Here is an 18023-nt window from a genome sequence, read left to right as displayed (position 1 = left end):
CACATGAAACAGGAGGTGAAATGTCAAATGCCAGTGCAATCTGATGGAAAGCTAACAGTGTAAACATCTCAGCGCTGGGCTCCAATCCACAAAGTTCTTTTTGCACTAGTATTGTAGTCAAGACTACTAGATGCAAGTGTAAGTCAAGAATGTGACCTGGACATATTGAATCCAAGTCAAGACTGAGACCAGATAAAGATTCTTTTAGGAGTATGGAAATGAAAAGGAAAGGAAAAAAAATATTTGTAGTTAAGGTTAGGTCATAGGGTTGCATTTCTAACACATAGTATGAATTAATACACATAACTGTTTTGTTACACATTTTGTAAATACATAAAAATATTATTCATTATTATTGGAGGCAGATGATCCACTGTGACGACCCCTAAAGGGAGCAGCCAAAAGAAGAAGAAGATTATTATATTTAGTCCTGGTCAACCATCCAGAGCAATGGACAGTGTAGAAAAGAGGTGAAGAAGAGGGTGCAGGCAGGATGGAGTGGGTGGAGACGGGTGTCAGGGCTGATGTTTGAGATGAGAAATGAGCAAATCAGAGGGACAGTGAAGGTGGAGCAGTTTGGAGATAAAGCCAGAGAGACCAGGTTGAGATGGTTTGCACATGTGTTGAGGAGGAATAGTGGATATATTGGTCAAAGAATGTTGGAGATGGAGCTGCCGGGTAGAAGGAGAAGAGGTAGACCTCAGAGAAGGTTTATGGATGTAGTGAAGGTGGACATGGAGATGGTTGAGACCGAAACGAGGTCAAGGCCAATTTGATAAAAGAGAAAGACCAAAGGATGCCACGGCAAGAATTCCCTCGTACAATTGTAGAGACCAAGACAAGACGGAGTCCAAATGATGTCAACACCAAGACCGAGTCCAAATGATGCAGAGACCAAGACAAGACTGAGACCCAATGATGTCAAGACCACAGCAAGACTGAGTCCAAAAGATGTTAAGGCTGAGTCAAGACAAAGACCAAATGATGTCAAGACCAAGATTAGGCCGAGTCCAAATGATGTTGAGACCGAGTCAAGACCAAGATCAAATGATGTCGACACAAGGACTAGTCTGAAACCAAATGATGTCAAGACAGAGACAAGGCCAAGTCCAAAAGATGTTGAGGATGAGATAAGACCAAGTCCAAATGATATTGAGACAGAGACAAGAGCAAGTCCAAATGATATTGAGACGGAGACAAGAGCAAGTCCAAATGATGTTAAGACCACGTCGAGGCCAAGGCCAACCTTGAAACTGCTCAGCTAGCTCAGAGAGCCTGCCCCCACATACAGTGTCGCTCAGAAATATGTCACAACATGGAAGGAATGCGTGGTATGATTACAATAGACCATGAGAATATAATTGCAAATAACATCATTTGCAGATCACAGATCTGGGGTAATCATGGGCTGGAGGTTAGGGAACCAGCCTTGTAAACAGAAAGTCACTGGTTTGACTTTCAACAGGACGTGACTGAGGTGCCCTTGAGCAAGGCACTTCACCCCCAACTACTCCCTGGGTGCTGTGGATAGGGCTGCCCACCTCTACGGGCAAGTGTGCTCACTGTATGACTTCACAAGTGTGTGTATGTGGTGTTTCACTGCATGGATGGGTTAGACTGCTGAGGAGAAATTTCCCCATTGTGGGACTAATAAGGGTCTCTTAAATAAAGTAGTTGAGGTCATAGATTACATTTGTGGTGCTGTTTGTGATAACACACAATTTTGAGTGTTCTATTGCTTTTATAGAACATTTCTGCAAAAAAAGGGAAGGACAGAAGCCTCAAATATTATATCAATGGTTTTTAATTTTGACACTTTCTACCACCAAAAAAGTAGCGACCATTTTGCAAGCCATAAAACTATCACAAGCATTTCACAGCCCATCTTCTTTGCTGAATTGTATTTTGTTTCTGGCCAATTCCAGACTGTTCAGTTGTTCTGCAGTCACAACTACTGGTCAAAAAGCTTGCGCGGGGGCAACCACAGGGGCAAGTTCATTGTGTGCTTGGAGTCACACTCTTCTTCAGAATCTGACCAAATTGGATGGAGTTCAAATATTATAGAAGTTTTTAATGTATTTGTTTGCCGTTTTTGTATGTGGTCAAGTAGAGCTTAACAACTGATGCTCAGCTGAATGATACAGTTAACATATAACAGTACGAAGAGAATGTTTCTCAATCAATTAGGCCGCGCCATCGGAACTAACTGTTATAATATCTAATTCATGTTGACTTTAATAAATGAGAAAGCCTTCTTTGCCTGTTTCCATTAAGTTTACATAATGAATACAAAGCTGTTCAGATTTCTTTCTAATTTTTCCTTGGAACACCACAAAACTCGAAGAATAACAGATAAAAGTACTTCCAAACTCCACACCTTATTCCTTTGTTGTGATATGAGCATGTAAATCTTTTAGATGTTTAAACCACCTTTGGGCCAACGGGCTTTTAACATTTAGACAAATCATTATTAAATCATTGTTTAGACAAAACCTTCATAAACCTTCAATCCAAGGAAGATATTTTGATGAACATGCAAAATATACTCAAAGTAACTCTTAGCAGCTGTTGTAAAATAAATAAATAAGACTTTCACACATGGTGTCCCCAAACTTTTGACAAGCAGCATAGCCTTATATCTGCTTGTTATATGTGCAGGATATAAATAGGGCAGATTTAAGCTTGATTTGTCACTTGAACTCAATGTGCCACCAAAAACAGGACAATCTCAAAATAAATGAGAACAAGAATAAAGATGGGACAGATATTACACTGTAGTGCTGTCACCTGAATGCCTTCCAGCCACTTAAGGTGAATTAAACCCACCAAATTCGACTGCATTTCTTTATAAAATGAGAATACATGCCACTGCCAAACTACAGCTAGAACCAAGTCAGTGACTCTTAGAAGTCGTAGTTATCATTTACAATAACAGAAGCATCGTGTCATTTAAGATGAATTATATCTCAGTCATAGCTCACTGAAACAAGCAGACATTCAGTGGTAAGCGCAGTGTATTTGTTTGTGAATAGAAAAGGTATATTTTATTATGATAATTAAAGTTATTGTTGCATTGTGTGTACATCTCCAAATATCATATCAGGGGATGAGGATGTTATAAGGGGTGTAAAAACATCATAAGTGATGTGAAGGTTCTGCCTAGTGACCTGCATTTTCTCAAAATGAAAAATAACCAAAAAGTTTAGTTCATTTACATATAATTACAAATACACAATTTTCAAATCATCATTCAGCACATATAAAGCCATCTATCTAACTACGGCAAAATGTTAAACAGTGCTGCTAACTAGGAGAGAGGAGCTGGTTAGCATTAGCTTAGCTAGCATGATGAGAGCTCTGCTTCATCAATTCAGGCTAACTAAAGCACTAAAGTTTAGACGATAATTCAAATCTGAGGCAGGGAAGTGAACAGGCTTCAGACCCAAACAGTGCGACACACTACAGGTTTGACTCTAACAGGTACTGAAACAAGCGTAGATGATAAAAACTCATGTCTGAGAGAGCAAAAATCAAGTGACTTGAAACCTGAAATCGAACCTGTTCTGTGGCTTATTGGCTAAGCTAGCTATAGCATAATTAGCAGGTCAAATGTGACGCACACCACAGCTTGCTTACAGCTAACTCATGTAAAAATGAGAAAGAGGTTCAAATATCCGCTAAAACTTTGAAACAAATGAGTAAATGAAGATTTGAACCTGTTGCTACACAATGAAATTCAATGTTAATGCTATACTTTAACTAATTTTGTAATTAATGTATGTATGCAATAACAATTAAACAGTAAGATATGGCAGAAGAATAACTAGACCTTTAAGGGTTAAGCCATTCAACTGTATTTTTACTCAGAACCTTACACTTGCATATTGCCCAAGCATTTGTTTCACTGAGCTGTAACTGGTGGCAATTACTGTATATTCTGAGAGCTTTTCAGATTTTCTGGATGTGGTGAACCAGCACGAAGCTTAGAACTGTATAACTATAGCAACAGGAGCTAATGTCGGCTTTGTTTCGCTGGTGATGGCTTAGTAAATAAGAAGTCCATGCTTTTCAGACTGGAGTACTGCCTGAGGCCTCAGATGTTTGTAAAAGTGTTGCCCTATAATCAGTTCGCCCTAGGATTAGACGATACGACAATGTGATATTGTAATCACAACAAATAATAGTGATACAAGCTTTTCTGAATATATTGTGGACATACTGTAACTAAACTGACCAAATGCATGTTTCACTAAAATTAGATTTAAAGGGACATTTGTAAAATCAGATTAACAGTTTTTTCCATTTTTGCTTCTTTTGCTTTTTTCTTGTTTAGCACTGGAGCTACGAGTCACTAGAAGTCAATAGTCACCCAAATCTTTTCTGTAAATACATCCCCTAAACTTCCCTCCACCTGTGCAAACTGTATACAGGTCTTCACTATAGTCATGCAGACTTGTCAATGTGCTTTAGTCACAGTAAAGTTTAAGACTTACCCTGAACTCAATTTCTGCTGTTTACATTTTTAAAGCACTGTTCCTTTTTACTTGAAGAACTGAAGATATACTTATTTATAAACAGAAACTGCGAATGTAATCCACCTGTGACACGCGTGCACTCGAAGGGAAGTCTGCTCGGGAGCCGGAATTCATTGTTGTCTAAAATAGTCGTATTCAGCTACACAGTGATGTTTTGATCATTTCAAAAGTTCAGAGCAAGTCACATTGTGTCCTAAACTACACTAACTAGCTTGTGGCCCCTTACTGAAGACCTGAATGTGGGTTGAGAGAAGTTTTGGGGATGTGCTAACAGAACAGATTTAGGTGACTATTCACTTTGAATGTTTGTTAGCAACATAAGCCCCGTAGCTTCAGAACAAAAATAAATAAATAAGCTAAATGTGGACTCCAAACACATCTTGGCTGATTGATAATGTATATGAGATAATATAATGTATATAATACAATGAGATAAGGAAAATTATGTCAATTATATATTTTTTTAATATAGGCTTCAACATGGTGTAGCCATCATGAGATCGCTAGTTCAAATCCCAATAATACCATAAGCCAGTGACAGCATAATGGCTCATAATAACATTGTTATACTCATAGTTTTTATAGCATTCTTGTCAATGAGATAAGTGCGCCGGCTCTCTTATGAGCAAAAAAATGACATATCAAGAAACAAACGGTGAAAATACTTTCAAGTATCGTGATTTTATATTTCCATCATATTGCCCTCCTCTAGGCCCCCCTTTCATAACATTATATTCAAATTAATATGATGACAAGGGCTGGGTATCATTAAAACCTGGTTTTGAGATTGATACCAATATTCTGTTTTCAATACATATTCCTGAAAGATTTCTGGATGGCACTTAAACCAGAAATGAAAAGTAGGTGGTGGAAATAAGTGCATTTACTGGCTGCAACATGTTGATGTTATTAAGGTACATTAGCATATTTAGACAGCCAATCAGCAGGCTAGATTTTGAAACAAGTATGTTTATTGGCTCACAGATTCTAAGACCTGGCATTCAGTATTGAATGACCAAAGTAACTCAGTCGGTACAATAAAAGTATTAAATATTGGTACCCAGCCCTGATCATAACCAAAAATTGTACCTAGATCAAACCATTAGTCTGGTTGATACCCTCCGCTACATAGTATAAAGGAGACTGTAATGGAGAGCTGTACAATACAACACAACACAACAGCATCAAATCCCAATCCCCCCCTCAACCCCTGTACCCACATTTTGCTCCCTTTTTTGCAAGCATTCCCTTCCCTACGCCCAACTTTGCTATTTAACCAGCTCCATTTTCAGCCCCATGCTACATTTATTTGAATCCCCATGCCCTACTCTTCTTGTTTTCAGTGCTTCAGACATCAGAAAGAACATCCTTAATCCTTTTTTTCACCAAAAAATTCTAAAAGCTAAAAGTTTAACAGTTCTCCACCATTCAAAGCTTTGTAAACGTGTACTAATGTCCAGGCTACGACAGCTCACTTCTGTGCAGATTAATAAAGTCTATCTCTTCTGGTTTAAAAATAAAGCTACATAGTGTTACTACCTGATAAAATATACTGACAACGCTCCAGGGAGCCTTAGCCTTCAACTCAAATTCAGAGTACTGTTGTTGGCTCATTTCCACCAGAGGGATTCTGATAATCCCTTTTAACTGCAGTCCTTACAGACCCCTAAAAGATTTATAGAAAGCTTGTGCTTGTATAGAACTATTAAATACAAACAAACTGTACACACTTACACTCACTCACACACATACATAAGAAGAATCCCTGTCATCTACAGATACTTTGTTGAGTCCTGGAGAAGGAAAGTAATGTCCAGAAGATGTAGCGTCCCTGCAAATGGACTGTGGTGTTTCTCTTCTGTCAATGTGGCCATGAACAATGTTTAGTTAGTCTCACTGAACTTGGACAAAAAATGTACAGCTCACTTTGTGGTCCCATTTGTGCCAACATGTATCAGTCAAACTTCTGAGATCACTGGCCCTCTGATAGGCTGGCTGAGTGACTCACATGAGGGGGGAGGGCCTCCTCAGAGACAGCATTCGCGTGCAGAAAGTTTGATGCTTACCAAGTTCCAGAAAGAATCATTTAAAGGGTAATTCCACCAAATGTTCACATTTTCTACATAAATTGCTCTGATGTAAACAAAGTTTTTCAGTGTGGTCTTATGTGAAATGTGCCGTTCTAGAGCAACGTGCTTAATCAGAATTGTTCACTGTGGTGCTAATAGGAACCAGACGTCGTGTTTTGAAGTGTATCTGAAGTATCTCTACAAGTTCTCGCACAGAGTTCTTACATGAAATGATTAAAAACATGCTTTTTATGTTTTGCAATAAGATTCTGGACCAAAAATACATTTTTTCAGACTTCTTTTATGGAAAGAGTTACATGCAGGGCCATTCCCCACATAAAAGTCTGTTTTTTTTTTCTCTCTTTTCAGATTTATCACTTTTTTTTTACTACTGTCAGCATTATATATAAATATGCAGAAAACACATGAAGGTTTACTGGTCATTAAGTTAGGGTTAGTAAATAATGTGTAGTACACAGTAAATAAAGTAAATAAGATGCTTGTTAAATAAATCCTGGTTCCTGTCACCACCACTGCAAAGAAAACAGTAAGTGAGCTTCTCTATCATGAATCATTTCACATTGAACCACTCTGATAAAAACTAATGAGGCTTGAGAGACCGATAAATAACTAATAACACTACTTCAAAATGATCTCAAAATTCTTATCTTACTATAGTTAGCTCTTGTTAAGAGGAAGCATAAGACTTTTGCACTGTGATTAAACCAGTTCTGATCAGATCCATCTTCTAACGTGTAGCCGCGCTGTTGCTACCGTTAAAGGATGAGTCTGATTCCAGCTCCAGCTCCAGCTCCAGCTCCAGCTCTGCGCCTCAGTGTTGGGAATATCCCTTTGCAGTTCAGTGAAAGGAGAGGAGGGCCGACTGTTTCTTTCACACTAAACAGTCGTCATCTTCTGAATGTGGAAGGAGCGCAGTTTCATACACAAATTTCTATGGGTGTGGCCATCACCATCTTACTCTTGTCCTGACGATTGGGCGAGGGGCTTTTCGACGCCTCTTCCCTGGAGGAGTGCGGCTCCGACAGGATGCTACGTTTGAGAGGGGTAGGCCGAAGGCAGGAAGTGCCAGGCGGGGGGGAAGGCTCTGCATGTCTGTGGGCGGAGCTACGTGTGGCCACGCCCCTGGAGGCTCTACAGGAGGCTCTGCGGCGATGGTGGGTCAGCAGGTCGTATTTGAGGAAGTAAAAGACCTCCTTGACCCCGCAGCGTCGGTCAGGCTCCAGCGCCAGCAGTCGGCTAAACATGCGCAGCGCGTCATCGGAGAAGCGGCGCCACTGTGAGGGCACGGCGCCCGGTGGACACGCCCCTCTCTGCCAGCGCTGAAACTCCGCATAGAAGGCATCGCTGGGCAGCGCCGCCTCCCAGGGGAAGTTCCCAGTCAGCATGCAGAACAGCAAGACGCCAAACGCCCACACATCCTGCGTGGTTGCCACGATGATGCCTTCTGAGCCGGTGACCTGGCACACCTGCCAAATTTTACCACACAACATTTTACACCTGTTGTAGCATCAACGGCTGCTTGTTTCTCTGAGAATTTGTTTACAGGAGTGGGTCATATGGAAATACAATATCATGACACTTGACGACAATTTTACATGACATACATCACTATATTTAGCTTCCCGGATGTTTATTCAGTTGGAATAGACTGAAAACACTTGCGTAAAGCATTTTTTATTCAGTGTTTCCCTAAATCCAATTAAACAGGAGTAATTATTCTCTCTTTGTATTAAAACCTGCGGTTGGTCAGTGTTCTGTAAGTCCTGACGATAACCACAGTATGCTCAAAAGAATTGTACTGTGACATAACTTATCTCGATAATAAAATACCACCATAAAAATACATAAAATACTATAAAAAACGATAAAAACTGGTTTTTAATCATTTTTAAATCTAGTTAAACAGGACAAATTATGCTCTCTTTGTAGTCAAACGTGCAGTTGAGAACTGTGGTGTACTCTTAAAACTGAATGGTTCTTTAGTAAAACGGTTCTACACAAAACCATGAACACTTAAAAGAACTCTTTGCATGATTAAAGGGTTCTTTGCATCATGAAAGGGTTCTTTAGATTGAGTTATGATGTCAAGCTTGTTACAATGGAAGAACCCTTTTTGGTGCTATATAGAACCCTTTGCAAAAAGGTGCTATATAGATCCATCTACAGCACATTCTCCATCAATCTGAGGAACCCTTTCTGATGCGAAGAACCCTTCATTCACGCAAAGGTGTTCATGACTCTATATAGAACCATTTTCTTTACTAAAGAACCCCTGAAGAAACACCATTTCTAACTGTGTAGTAGTACTGACAATGTCCATAATAATATTCAGAAAAGCATCGTCACATGACCGATCAACAAATCCATCCCACAGACAGACTATGTTCAAAATAAGGCTATAATTATAATCAGATTTTCACTTTTACTAGAAAGACATCATATTCTTTTTATTTTATTATTTGAAATACTTGCTGCATTTTTTATGTTGTTAGAGGCTTTTATTTGTTTATCTGTGTTGCAGATTTATGGTGTAATACTGCTGTTACACCTCTTTGAAAATGTAGCATAATTATGCATGGCTTATGGTGATAAATATTACAGGCTTTTAATAGGCAATTGGTAAAAAAGGGAAAAAGAAGGCTAATAAAACCTGAAAAAAACAACTATAAGCTATAGTTATATAGATTTACTATTTTGTTCAAACATACTGCAAAGTACTTTAGCTGCATTTTAGCTGCAAAGGTGACATATAACTGAAAGTTATTATTAAGTTCTTACTACCTCAGCAGCTGTATAAGGAATGGTGCCACTGACTCGCTTGACCCGGCTTCCTGCACGCCGTGTCATGCCGAAGTCAGCCAGCTTGACACGTCGGCAATCACGATCGAACAGGAGCACGTTCTCGGGCTTCACGTCCCGGTGCACCAAACTCTTACTATGCATGAAGTCCAGAGCCAAGCCCAGCTGCTGCACACAACGCTTCACCATGTCCTCTGGCAGACCAGCCTGAACCACAGAGAGATTTGGGAGGGGAGGCAGAGGGAAAGAGGGAAGAAGAGAGAGGGAGGAAAAAAGGGGGAGAGGATTAGAAAGATGGTTTTGAGGAAGAAATTGGGAGGAGAAGAAATAGAGTAAGGAGGTTATGTAATTATAAGGAGCTTTGACTCCGAGTTAAGTAAATGAGGTTCAGAGACCAGAGATGAGGGACAAGGAATGAGCAAGAAAGAGAGAGAGAGCAAGATGACCAAGATACAAGAGAGGAATGAAGGATGGCAATATTAATAATGATTTGGTAAATATGACTACTGTAGAGTGATAGCACCATGTAGTAAAAGAGACTATACAACAATGCTTGGTCGTGGAGCTAACTGCATTCGGAGTAGCCTGAAGTGAAAGTTTAACAAGAAATCTAAATTAAACAAGTTTCCTCTTAACTGATCAGTCAAAAATCTGCTCCTTATTATGCTTTTATATTATGCTCCTTATCCTATATCCTTCCTTGTATGGAATTTGATGACCCCAAGATGTTAACCATAACCCTTGGAACCCTTTCACAGGTTCTCTTAATGAATCATTGAGGTATGATGTATCATATGAAGAGCTAAACAATAGACCCTGGGAACATTTGTTAAGCTCCCATTTTAGTTATGCTGTTACTGTTTGAACTACTCTTCAACAGTAGTATGTTTGTCCACACTCTCACTATGGAGGCATGCAGTGATGTATGTAGACTTACCTGTGGAGGTATGATGTCGAACAAGTCACCTGCCGGCGCATACTCCTGACCAAACACAAAGCTCTCCTCTGTCTCAAACAGAATGTCTAGAACTTTAATGATGAATGGACTACAGCCCAGAGCAGCCGTCAAACTGTATTCACGCAGAAAACTTCGCAGCTTGGTCTTATTCTTGCTCACATACTTTAGAGCCAGCTTTGTGCCTGTAACATACACACACAAAATAGCATACACACACAGATACATCCACGGAATGAACTCACTGTTTGGGTTCCACCAAAAGAACAATTGACAAATTTCACACTGAGCTCTATTTTAGAAATGTAATTTTCAAGACATCAACTTTTTGACGCTTAATGTTTTCAGCAGAACTCGTACCTTGCGTGCGGTGAGCTACCAGGTCCACTCTGCCATATGTGCCTTTCCCTAATGGACCAATCAGCTCATACTGCTGTTCCACCTCGGAGGCTGAGAGAGCGGTGATGGACAGTGCCTGCATGTCCTCCACTGGGGCCACGCCCACACTGTTGCTCCGCCCTGCTGCGGACACACACACCTGGGCACTGAAACACAGATAATGTTTAATTGTTTAGCACAATTTATATTTACTTTTTCGTCCTTGTGTGCTTCTTCTCAGCTTAATCTTGCCAGTTCCTACTATGATGTTTTTTGGATTCAGTACTACCAGCTTGGCAGGGCAAATGTGGGCACTTGTCTCCTCTGATGCGTATGAAGTGCCGACATGGAGGAGACTGCCAAGAGCTTGTAACCCAGGCGATGCTTGGCTAGAATGTTATTTCTGCAACACAGACATTCACTGGCCACATTTTGCGGTCCACCTACCTTTTAGGTCCACCAAACAGGTATACAATTACTGCATGCAGCCCTTCTCTTGATGCACAATTTTTCAGCCACCCTCTACCCCATTTATCATCGTTCAGTTTCTGAGCAAACAACTGCTGTTGTCCAGAAATTATTTGGGTGGTGACTCATTCCCAACACAGCAGTGACACAGACATTGTAGTGTGTGCTGCTGGTATGTGTGTATCAGTCACTAGGACTGGGAGTTAACAGTGAAGACGTGCATGTGCAGAGGAGCTCTAGATTAATTTTGAATTTTCATCCTTTAAAATCTTTATAAGACTGATTGTGCCCAAAAGTAAGCAGTTTGCAGTATGTGACTAACAATTTTTCTCCAGTAAGCCAAAGAGACCCAGATGTTTTACTGCTCCAGCAAAATATTTCAATACATGAGCGTGAGAGTGTATACAGTACCTTAAATGTATTTTATGTGATAAACCAACACAAGGAGCAAGTAACTGTGAAGAAAAATTATACACAGACACACACACACATTTTCTGAGCCGCTTCTCCTTCAGGGTCACGGCGGGGTGGGGGGGGTGCTGGAGCAGGATACACTCTGGACAGGTCGCCAGTCCATTATAGAAAATTATAAATTTTTAAAAAAACAAATAAAAATATGGAAAGTGTGCCTTACATTTGTATTCAGCCCCCACTGAGTCAATACCTTTCACTGCAATTACAGCAGCAATTTGGGGTATGTCTCTACCAGCTTTCCACATCAAGAGTCTAAAATTTTGCTCATTCTTCTTTGCAAAATAGCTCAAGCTCAGTCATATGAATATGCTTTGATCTAAACCATTGCATTGTAGCTCTGGCTGTATGTTTAGGGTTGTTGTCCTCCTGGAAGGTGAATCTCCATCCCAGACTCAAGTCTTGCAGCCTCTAACAGGTTTTCCTCCAGGGTTGCCCCGTATTTAGCTCCATTCATCTTTCCATCAACTCTAACCAGCTTCCCTGTCCCTGCTGAAGAGAAGCATTCCCACAGCATGATGCTGCTACCACTATGTTTCACGGTGAGCATGATGTGTTCAACTTTGGTCTCATCTGACCGGAGAACCTTCTTCCACATGTTTGCTGTGTCCCTTACATGGCTTGTGCCAAACTACAAACAGGACTTCTTATGGCTTGCTGTCAAAAATGGTTTCTTATTGCCACTCTTCCATAAAGGCCAGATTTGTGGAGTATGTGACTAATAGTTGTCCTGTGGACAGGTTCTCCCACCTGAGCTGTGGATCTCTGCAGCTCCTCCTGAGCAACCATGGGCACTTTGGCTGCTTCCCTAATTAGTGCTCTCCTTGCCTGGGGTGTCAGTTTAGGTGGACGGCCATGCCTTGGTAGGTTTGCAGTCGTACCATACTCCTTCCATTTTCGTATGATGCATTGAACAGTGCTTCATGCTTTCATAACCTAACTCTGCTTTACACTTCTCCACAACTTTATCCCTGACCTGTCTGGTATATTCCTTGGTTTTCATGATGCGTTGATGATTTCATGATGATTTTGATCACTAATGTTCTCTAACAAACCTCTGAGGCCTTCACAGAACAGCTCTAGTTATACTGACAATAAATTACACATAGGTGGACTCTATTTACTAATTAGGTTCTAATTACTAATTAGGCAATTGGTCACACTGGATTTTATTTAGAGGTATTAGAGTACAATGGGCTGAATACAAATGCACGACAAAATTTTTTGAATTTTGAAAACTGTATAATTTTCCTTTCACTTCACAATTACTTGCTACTTTGTGTTGGTCTATCACATAAAATCCCAATAAAATACATTTAAGTTTGTTGGGTGTAACATAAAAAAATGTGGAAAAGTTCAAGGGGTATGAATAATCTTTGAAGGTACTGTATCTACATAATGCAACACGGCATGTAACCAATGATGTAACTGCCTGGGTATTTTAAATAACCCTAGATTCAACTCACTACCACTAAATAACCCTAGATTAACCTCTCACTACCACAGCATAACTTTGCTCTTAGATGAATAAAATTTATGAAACTAGTGAGTGTTTTCTTGGTTATGAAACGACAGCAGGCAGTGTTCACTCTGATAGCTGTCCATACGCTTACAGCTTATCAAGCCTAAGGCAAGGCCAAAAGTTTGTTTAACTTGAATGTTTGGATTGTGTATACTGACATCATGTAATAGTGATAAAGCAGATGTTAATTGCACCATATTACAGCCGATATGATTGAGCTAGCATTGTACTCTCTCTATCTGCTTTATCAGAACCTTCTACCATGCAGCTCCAACTTGCTATTGTACAGTTAGAGACAGTAGATCATCTGTTGATGCTCAGAATAATATGTGATTTGAAGTCAACTGTGTCTTCATATGTGTTAGATCATCATACACATTATTTACCTCTAAAATTTCATTGATCAGTTTCTGACCATAATATAAGTCTACCCTGATACAATTCAGTTGTGCTATTTAAAGATTTGTGATTTGCTAAGTATTTTCATATGACATATTCATCTTACTTCTATTTGCTTTTGTCAAGTAAACAAATCTGTTTCAGCAGGTGAAGCCTGAAATAAACATTAAAAAGTCAGAGGCACTGGTTAGGATTACGTAGGAGTTTCAGACATCATCATACATCTTTACGTGTTAATGTCACATGAACAAGCTCAAAAAAGGTCTGGATCAATGTTTAGCTTACAAATACATAATTAGCATTATACTAAAAGATATGAAGATATGATGATAATAGTAGATAATTTACTATCCCTGGAAGACACATCCTTCACCGAGTTTTGACTGGGCTTTCTTTGATTACTGTTTCAACGTGCTTGCAACCATCAGATTCATCCTGTTGGGGAAGGGGTCCGAAGCACAAACCATGTTACAAAATGTTCGTCCACATGTATCATGATTATAGCTTTCCCTCCCCCCTAGTATATAAACACAAAAAAACAAACAAACAAAAAAAAAAACACACTTTCAAAAATGTCTTCCTCTTTATACTTCTACAGTTTTGCTTGCTGCTTTTGCTCTGTTCTTTTGGTCGGCAATTATTGTCTATAAACTAAGGCCTGTTTTTTGGCCTATAAGATCAGAATATATGCCTTTTCTGGCTTGAGGCCTGAACCCTAAATGTAGTGGGCCAGACTGCCAGTGAACTGTAGTTGTCGTGTCACAATACATGGAGGTTTGATTGCCTCCGATTGGTCTACCTTATCTCCAGGCAGTTCACAGGCTCTGAGTTGTAAAGTTAAATTTCCCCTCCTAAAATGTTGATAATGTACATTATAAATACCAAAAAATTGCAGCTCTTGTGATTTGAAAATTGCACTTTTTTAAATTGCGATTTTGATACAAAAACAAAGATCTTTCAGGCCTAGTCCAAGTACAGATCATTCAGCTTTCTTAGGTGGAACTCTACTAAATATTTCAGCAGCAGAAGCAGAGGTTTGCTCCCCAAACCTATGAATGATGTGCCTCAAGAGTAAGATTGCTGGCTTAGAATCAGCCCATGTCTTTCAAATCACAGTTAAGGCATACAGGCTGTGAGCAGCTGCTCCTGAATCAACACTGTACTAACTCTGAGTCACATTTGTGTCCTTAGTGGCACAGTATTGCAGTGTTCAGAAAACATTTACCCTTAAAGGGTTTGATTGTTGCTGGCTAAACAAAAAACATGCTGCAGTGAAAACTGATGTTAATTCTTTCTCACTCATAAATCTGTCCAAAATAAGGATGTTTAGATGTGTAGAAGATGAGATATTTTATTAGGAATTAAAAGAGGTTTAATGTATTTAATCATGCTCAGTCTTTCAAAATGCACAATTCCCTCCTTAGTCCATTCGGTCAATGTATGGAAACTAAGCTGCAAAAATAGCCTTTTTTATCTCAATTTTAATGAGGTCATGAAAACCAACATATTAACATTCAGCCTATAGCAGTTCAGGTCCACCTATTCACACTGAAGTTATAAGGAGTGTTTCAATGTGGACTGCTTTTTGAATGACAATACAGGCCAGCCAATCAGAGCAGAGGTCATTTACATATACTGTTTACCCACTTAAAAATGCAACTCTACTGTTTTCAATAGAGATATTGAATCAAGGCTGAAAAAGAAACTAAACTGCTCTCACACTTATTATTCTTATACTGACACATTTGTATTTTATTGTATTTGTGCCTGTATTTTTTTTTTAACTATTTGAAAGGCCTCCAGTGGGCAGATGTTGTAAATTAGTATTTCACAGTGGATAAACACAGTGCATATGGTGCTTGTGCAGAATTGTATGCTTACAATGTCACTGTTATGTCCATGACAAATAAACTATAAAATATTTCAGTTTTAACAGCACAGCAACAGAAACAGTCAGTTTAACTCTAAGTGATAAAGAGAGGTTTGAAAATAGTCATGAAAAAATTCATTATGACCACACAAATGTAAGTGCAGCTCAGAGAAATCATTATTGATTTATGTAATGGATCTTTCCTCTGTGTGATCCCAGAGCTTCCATTTAATCCTCCTTGTAAACTTGTTTGTTCTACTCATATCATAACTCCACTATCTGGTGCGGTCCAAAGGAAGATGGGTTTCCATCTCTCGAGTCGCAGTTCCTCTCTGTGTTCCTCCTTCCTTCTCTATGGGAGCTCTTCCTCCCGCTTTGGGATGACATCTGATTTAAAGGTGCTATGCTATGCTGAACTGAAATAGTCTTAGACTTTCAAGAGAAGCAATATTAGTAAAACCAGGGCTTGATTTGAGAGGGGACGCATCCCCTTTGCTTATATTTAGTCTTGATCAAAAAACATGACAAATATCATGCTCTTTGTTAAAGTGCCATCTCCCTTTGAATTGATGCCTGGATGTGATTTCACCTGAGATTTCTATTATATTTAAAGCCCATCCATACTTGCCTTGGATGTACAAAATGTTCCAAAGCCCACACAAACAACACAGCATCACTGGAGGACTGTCAGAAGTTTGCTGCTTATGTTGATAACCTAAACTGGGTTATAAAACTACTCTATTACAGTCTGAAACATAAATGTCTACATACTAAACTGTAATTATTATTATTATTATGCCATACAGACTCTTAATGCTCCCTTACTTCAATGTTTCTATGCCTTAGTCCTTTAAATACAGAGTGAGATAGAACCTACAAACGTCTAAGCAAACTGATCACAGTGCAAAATGAACAATATCTAATGCTTCTTGGAGCTTAAAAAAAAGCATGTATAGCTACAGTAAATAATAAACATTTCCTCAGACTTCCCTCAGCTTTTTCACCCAACACCCCCTCTTGGTTATTTTAATTCGAGCAGGGCAGTGGTGTCCATGTGAACAGAGTTCTGAGTGGATGTGCTGCTGCTAGTGTTTGGACAAAGAGAGAGAGAGAGAGGGGGAGAGAGAGAAAGAGGGAGAAGTTACCTGCTGGTGCCCTGCCTCTCTCCACCATGCTCCTGCATCCGGACCCCCGCGTCTCCTCCTCAGCGCTCACTGTTCGAGGACCAGCCGCTGCTCAGCGAAACTTCTGCCCGGTGCCACACCGGTCCGCTGCCGTCCCATAGAGACCCGTCGAGATATTCCTGAATGAAAACTGAAGCCACGAAGATCCTCTGACCGCCACCGCCACCTTTCCGTTGGATGTTTACTGTTTTTGTTTTCCTTCGCGCCGTCGTTGCAGTCGCCGTTTCTTCTTCTGCTGCTGCTGCTGCGTTTGGAGCCTCGCTCCGTGTGTGCGCGCCTGTAAATGTGTGTGTGTGTGTTTGTGTGACCTACTTCAGTGCTCATCTATATACACACACACACACAGACACACACTCCTCAGGAACGCTGTCGCTCTGTCTTCTCGCATTTTGTGTGTTTTCCACGCCAGGGATCTCTCTAAAAGAGGCGTGTTTTCTTACTCCACCCATATTCCGGATGACCCCGCCCCCGGCGCTGCGATTGGCTAGTAGTTCATTGTCAGAATCAGGCCGCCGTTCATTGTAGTAGGGACCAGATCTCTGTGCACAGCTAAAAATGACTTCATAAAATTTAAACATAACATTGAAACGACTTGTTTATTCTGTCTTAACTATCCAGAGACAGCTATTCACTTATTCTGCCATTGTCAATATGGAAAAAATTGGCAGAAACCTCAGTTTCATAAAACTGATGTGAAGTGAAACGTGTTGTGTAGAAGTTAAGCTATAGCTAATTCTCTGTAGCCGCTGTCTGTTTATTTGTTAATATTATAGCATTAGTAATGAAAAGACAGGGAAACTGTGCCTCTCAAGAGCCTCCTCACATGACTGATCTGCATGGCCACGCCTCCTGTGCTCTGTCAGTAGCTACACAATTTTCTTGAGACAACCAAATATGCAGTTTTTTTACACAGTGTTTTCTGGAAAACCAACAGAACGGCAGCTTTAGTTTGGATTTTTCAGTGGCTGCCCCTCAGAGTCCCACTGAACTGGGGTTGTGGGTGCTAGCTTCATAAACGCAATATTAAAACTAGCTTGTGTTGTTTGGATTAAGTAACTTAGTAAACACTTAAGATATAACTAGCCTTCATGCAATTGGCCAAAGCTGTGTAATTCTGAGTTTAAAAAGCGGGTATACTGTAACTCTGCACCAGGCCAGCATGAACAGTCAACAAATAACTTTGGACACAACATTAAAAGAATGCAAAATGAATTGTTATACCAGAGAATTTAACTGTTTACATCAAGCAAGTAAACATCTCAAATAATTTTTTTGGTCTATTTTTGATTCCACAGTCATAATAAACTGCTTATATCCTACTTGGCTTAGTTGCTGAAATGCTGCTAGTGTGT

The 18023-nt window shown here is 39.9% G+C and overlaps 1 protein-coding gene across 2 annotated transcripts; it reads right to left on the bottom strand.

The window, feature by feature from the left end:
* Window positions 1-1786: 1786 nt before the first annotated feature.
* si:ch211-183d21.3 (serine/threonine-protein kinase SBK1) lies at window positions 1787-17080 on the bottom strand. 2 transcript variants are annotated; one of them, XM_017700779.2, is made up of 5 exons: window positions 16633-17080; window positions 10740-10901; window positions 10362-10564; window positions 9407-9631; window positions 1787-8091 (listed from the first exon to the last, which is right to left on the bottom strand). In XM_017700779.2, exons 1-5 carry the CDS (start codon window positions 16658-16660, stop codon window positions 7543-7545), a joined length of 1167 nt encoding a protein of 388 aa, XP_017556268.1. In that variant the 5' UTR covers window positions 16661-17080; the 3' UTR covers window positions 1787-7542. The 2 variants fall into 2 exon arrangements, with proteins under 2 accessions (XP_017556268.1, XP_017556267.1); XM_017700778.2 differs by having other exon boundaries at window positions 10740-10924; window positions 16633-17079.
* Between the last annotated feature and the right edge of the window lie 943 nt (window positions 17081-18023).

This window comes from Pygocentrus nattereri, chromosome 3 (genome assembly GCF_015220715.1).
Source record: "Pygocentrus nattereri isolate fPygNat1 chromosome 3, fPygNat1.pri, whole genome shotgun sequence".
In the NCBI taxonomy this organism is placed as follows: domain Eukaryota; kingdom Metazoa; phylum Chordata; class Actinopteri; order Characiformes; family Serrasalmidae; genus Pygocentrus; species Pygocentrus nattereri.
Note: the sequence above shows the minus strand (reverse complement) of the source record. Positions and strands in the feature narration are given on the sequence as shown.

Coding starts and splice junctions, on each gene's coding strand:
- si:ch211-183d21.3 (XM_017700778.2), bottom strand. CDS start 16,670: ATGCAGGAGCATGGTGGAGAGAGGCAGGGCACCAGCAG. Junction 10,925..16,632: donor GAGAGGCAGGGCACCAGCAG/GTAACTTCTCCC, acceptor TCTGTGTTTCAG/TGCCCAGGTGTGTGTGTCCG. Junction 10,565..10,739: donor GGTAGCTCACCGCACGCAAG/GTACGAGTTCTG, acceptor TGTATGTTACAG/GCACAAAGCTGGCTCTAAAG.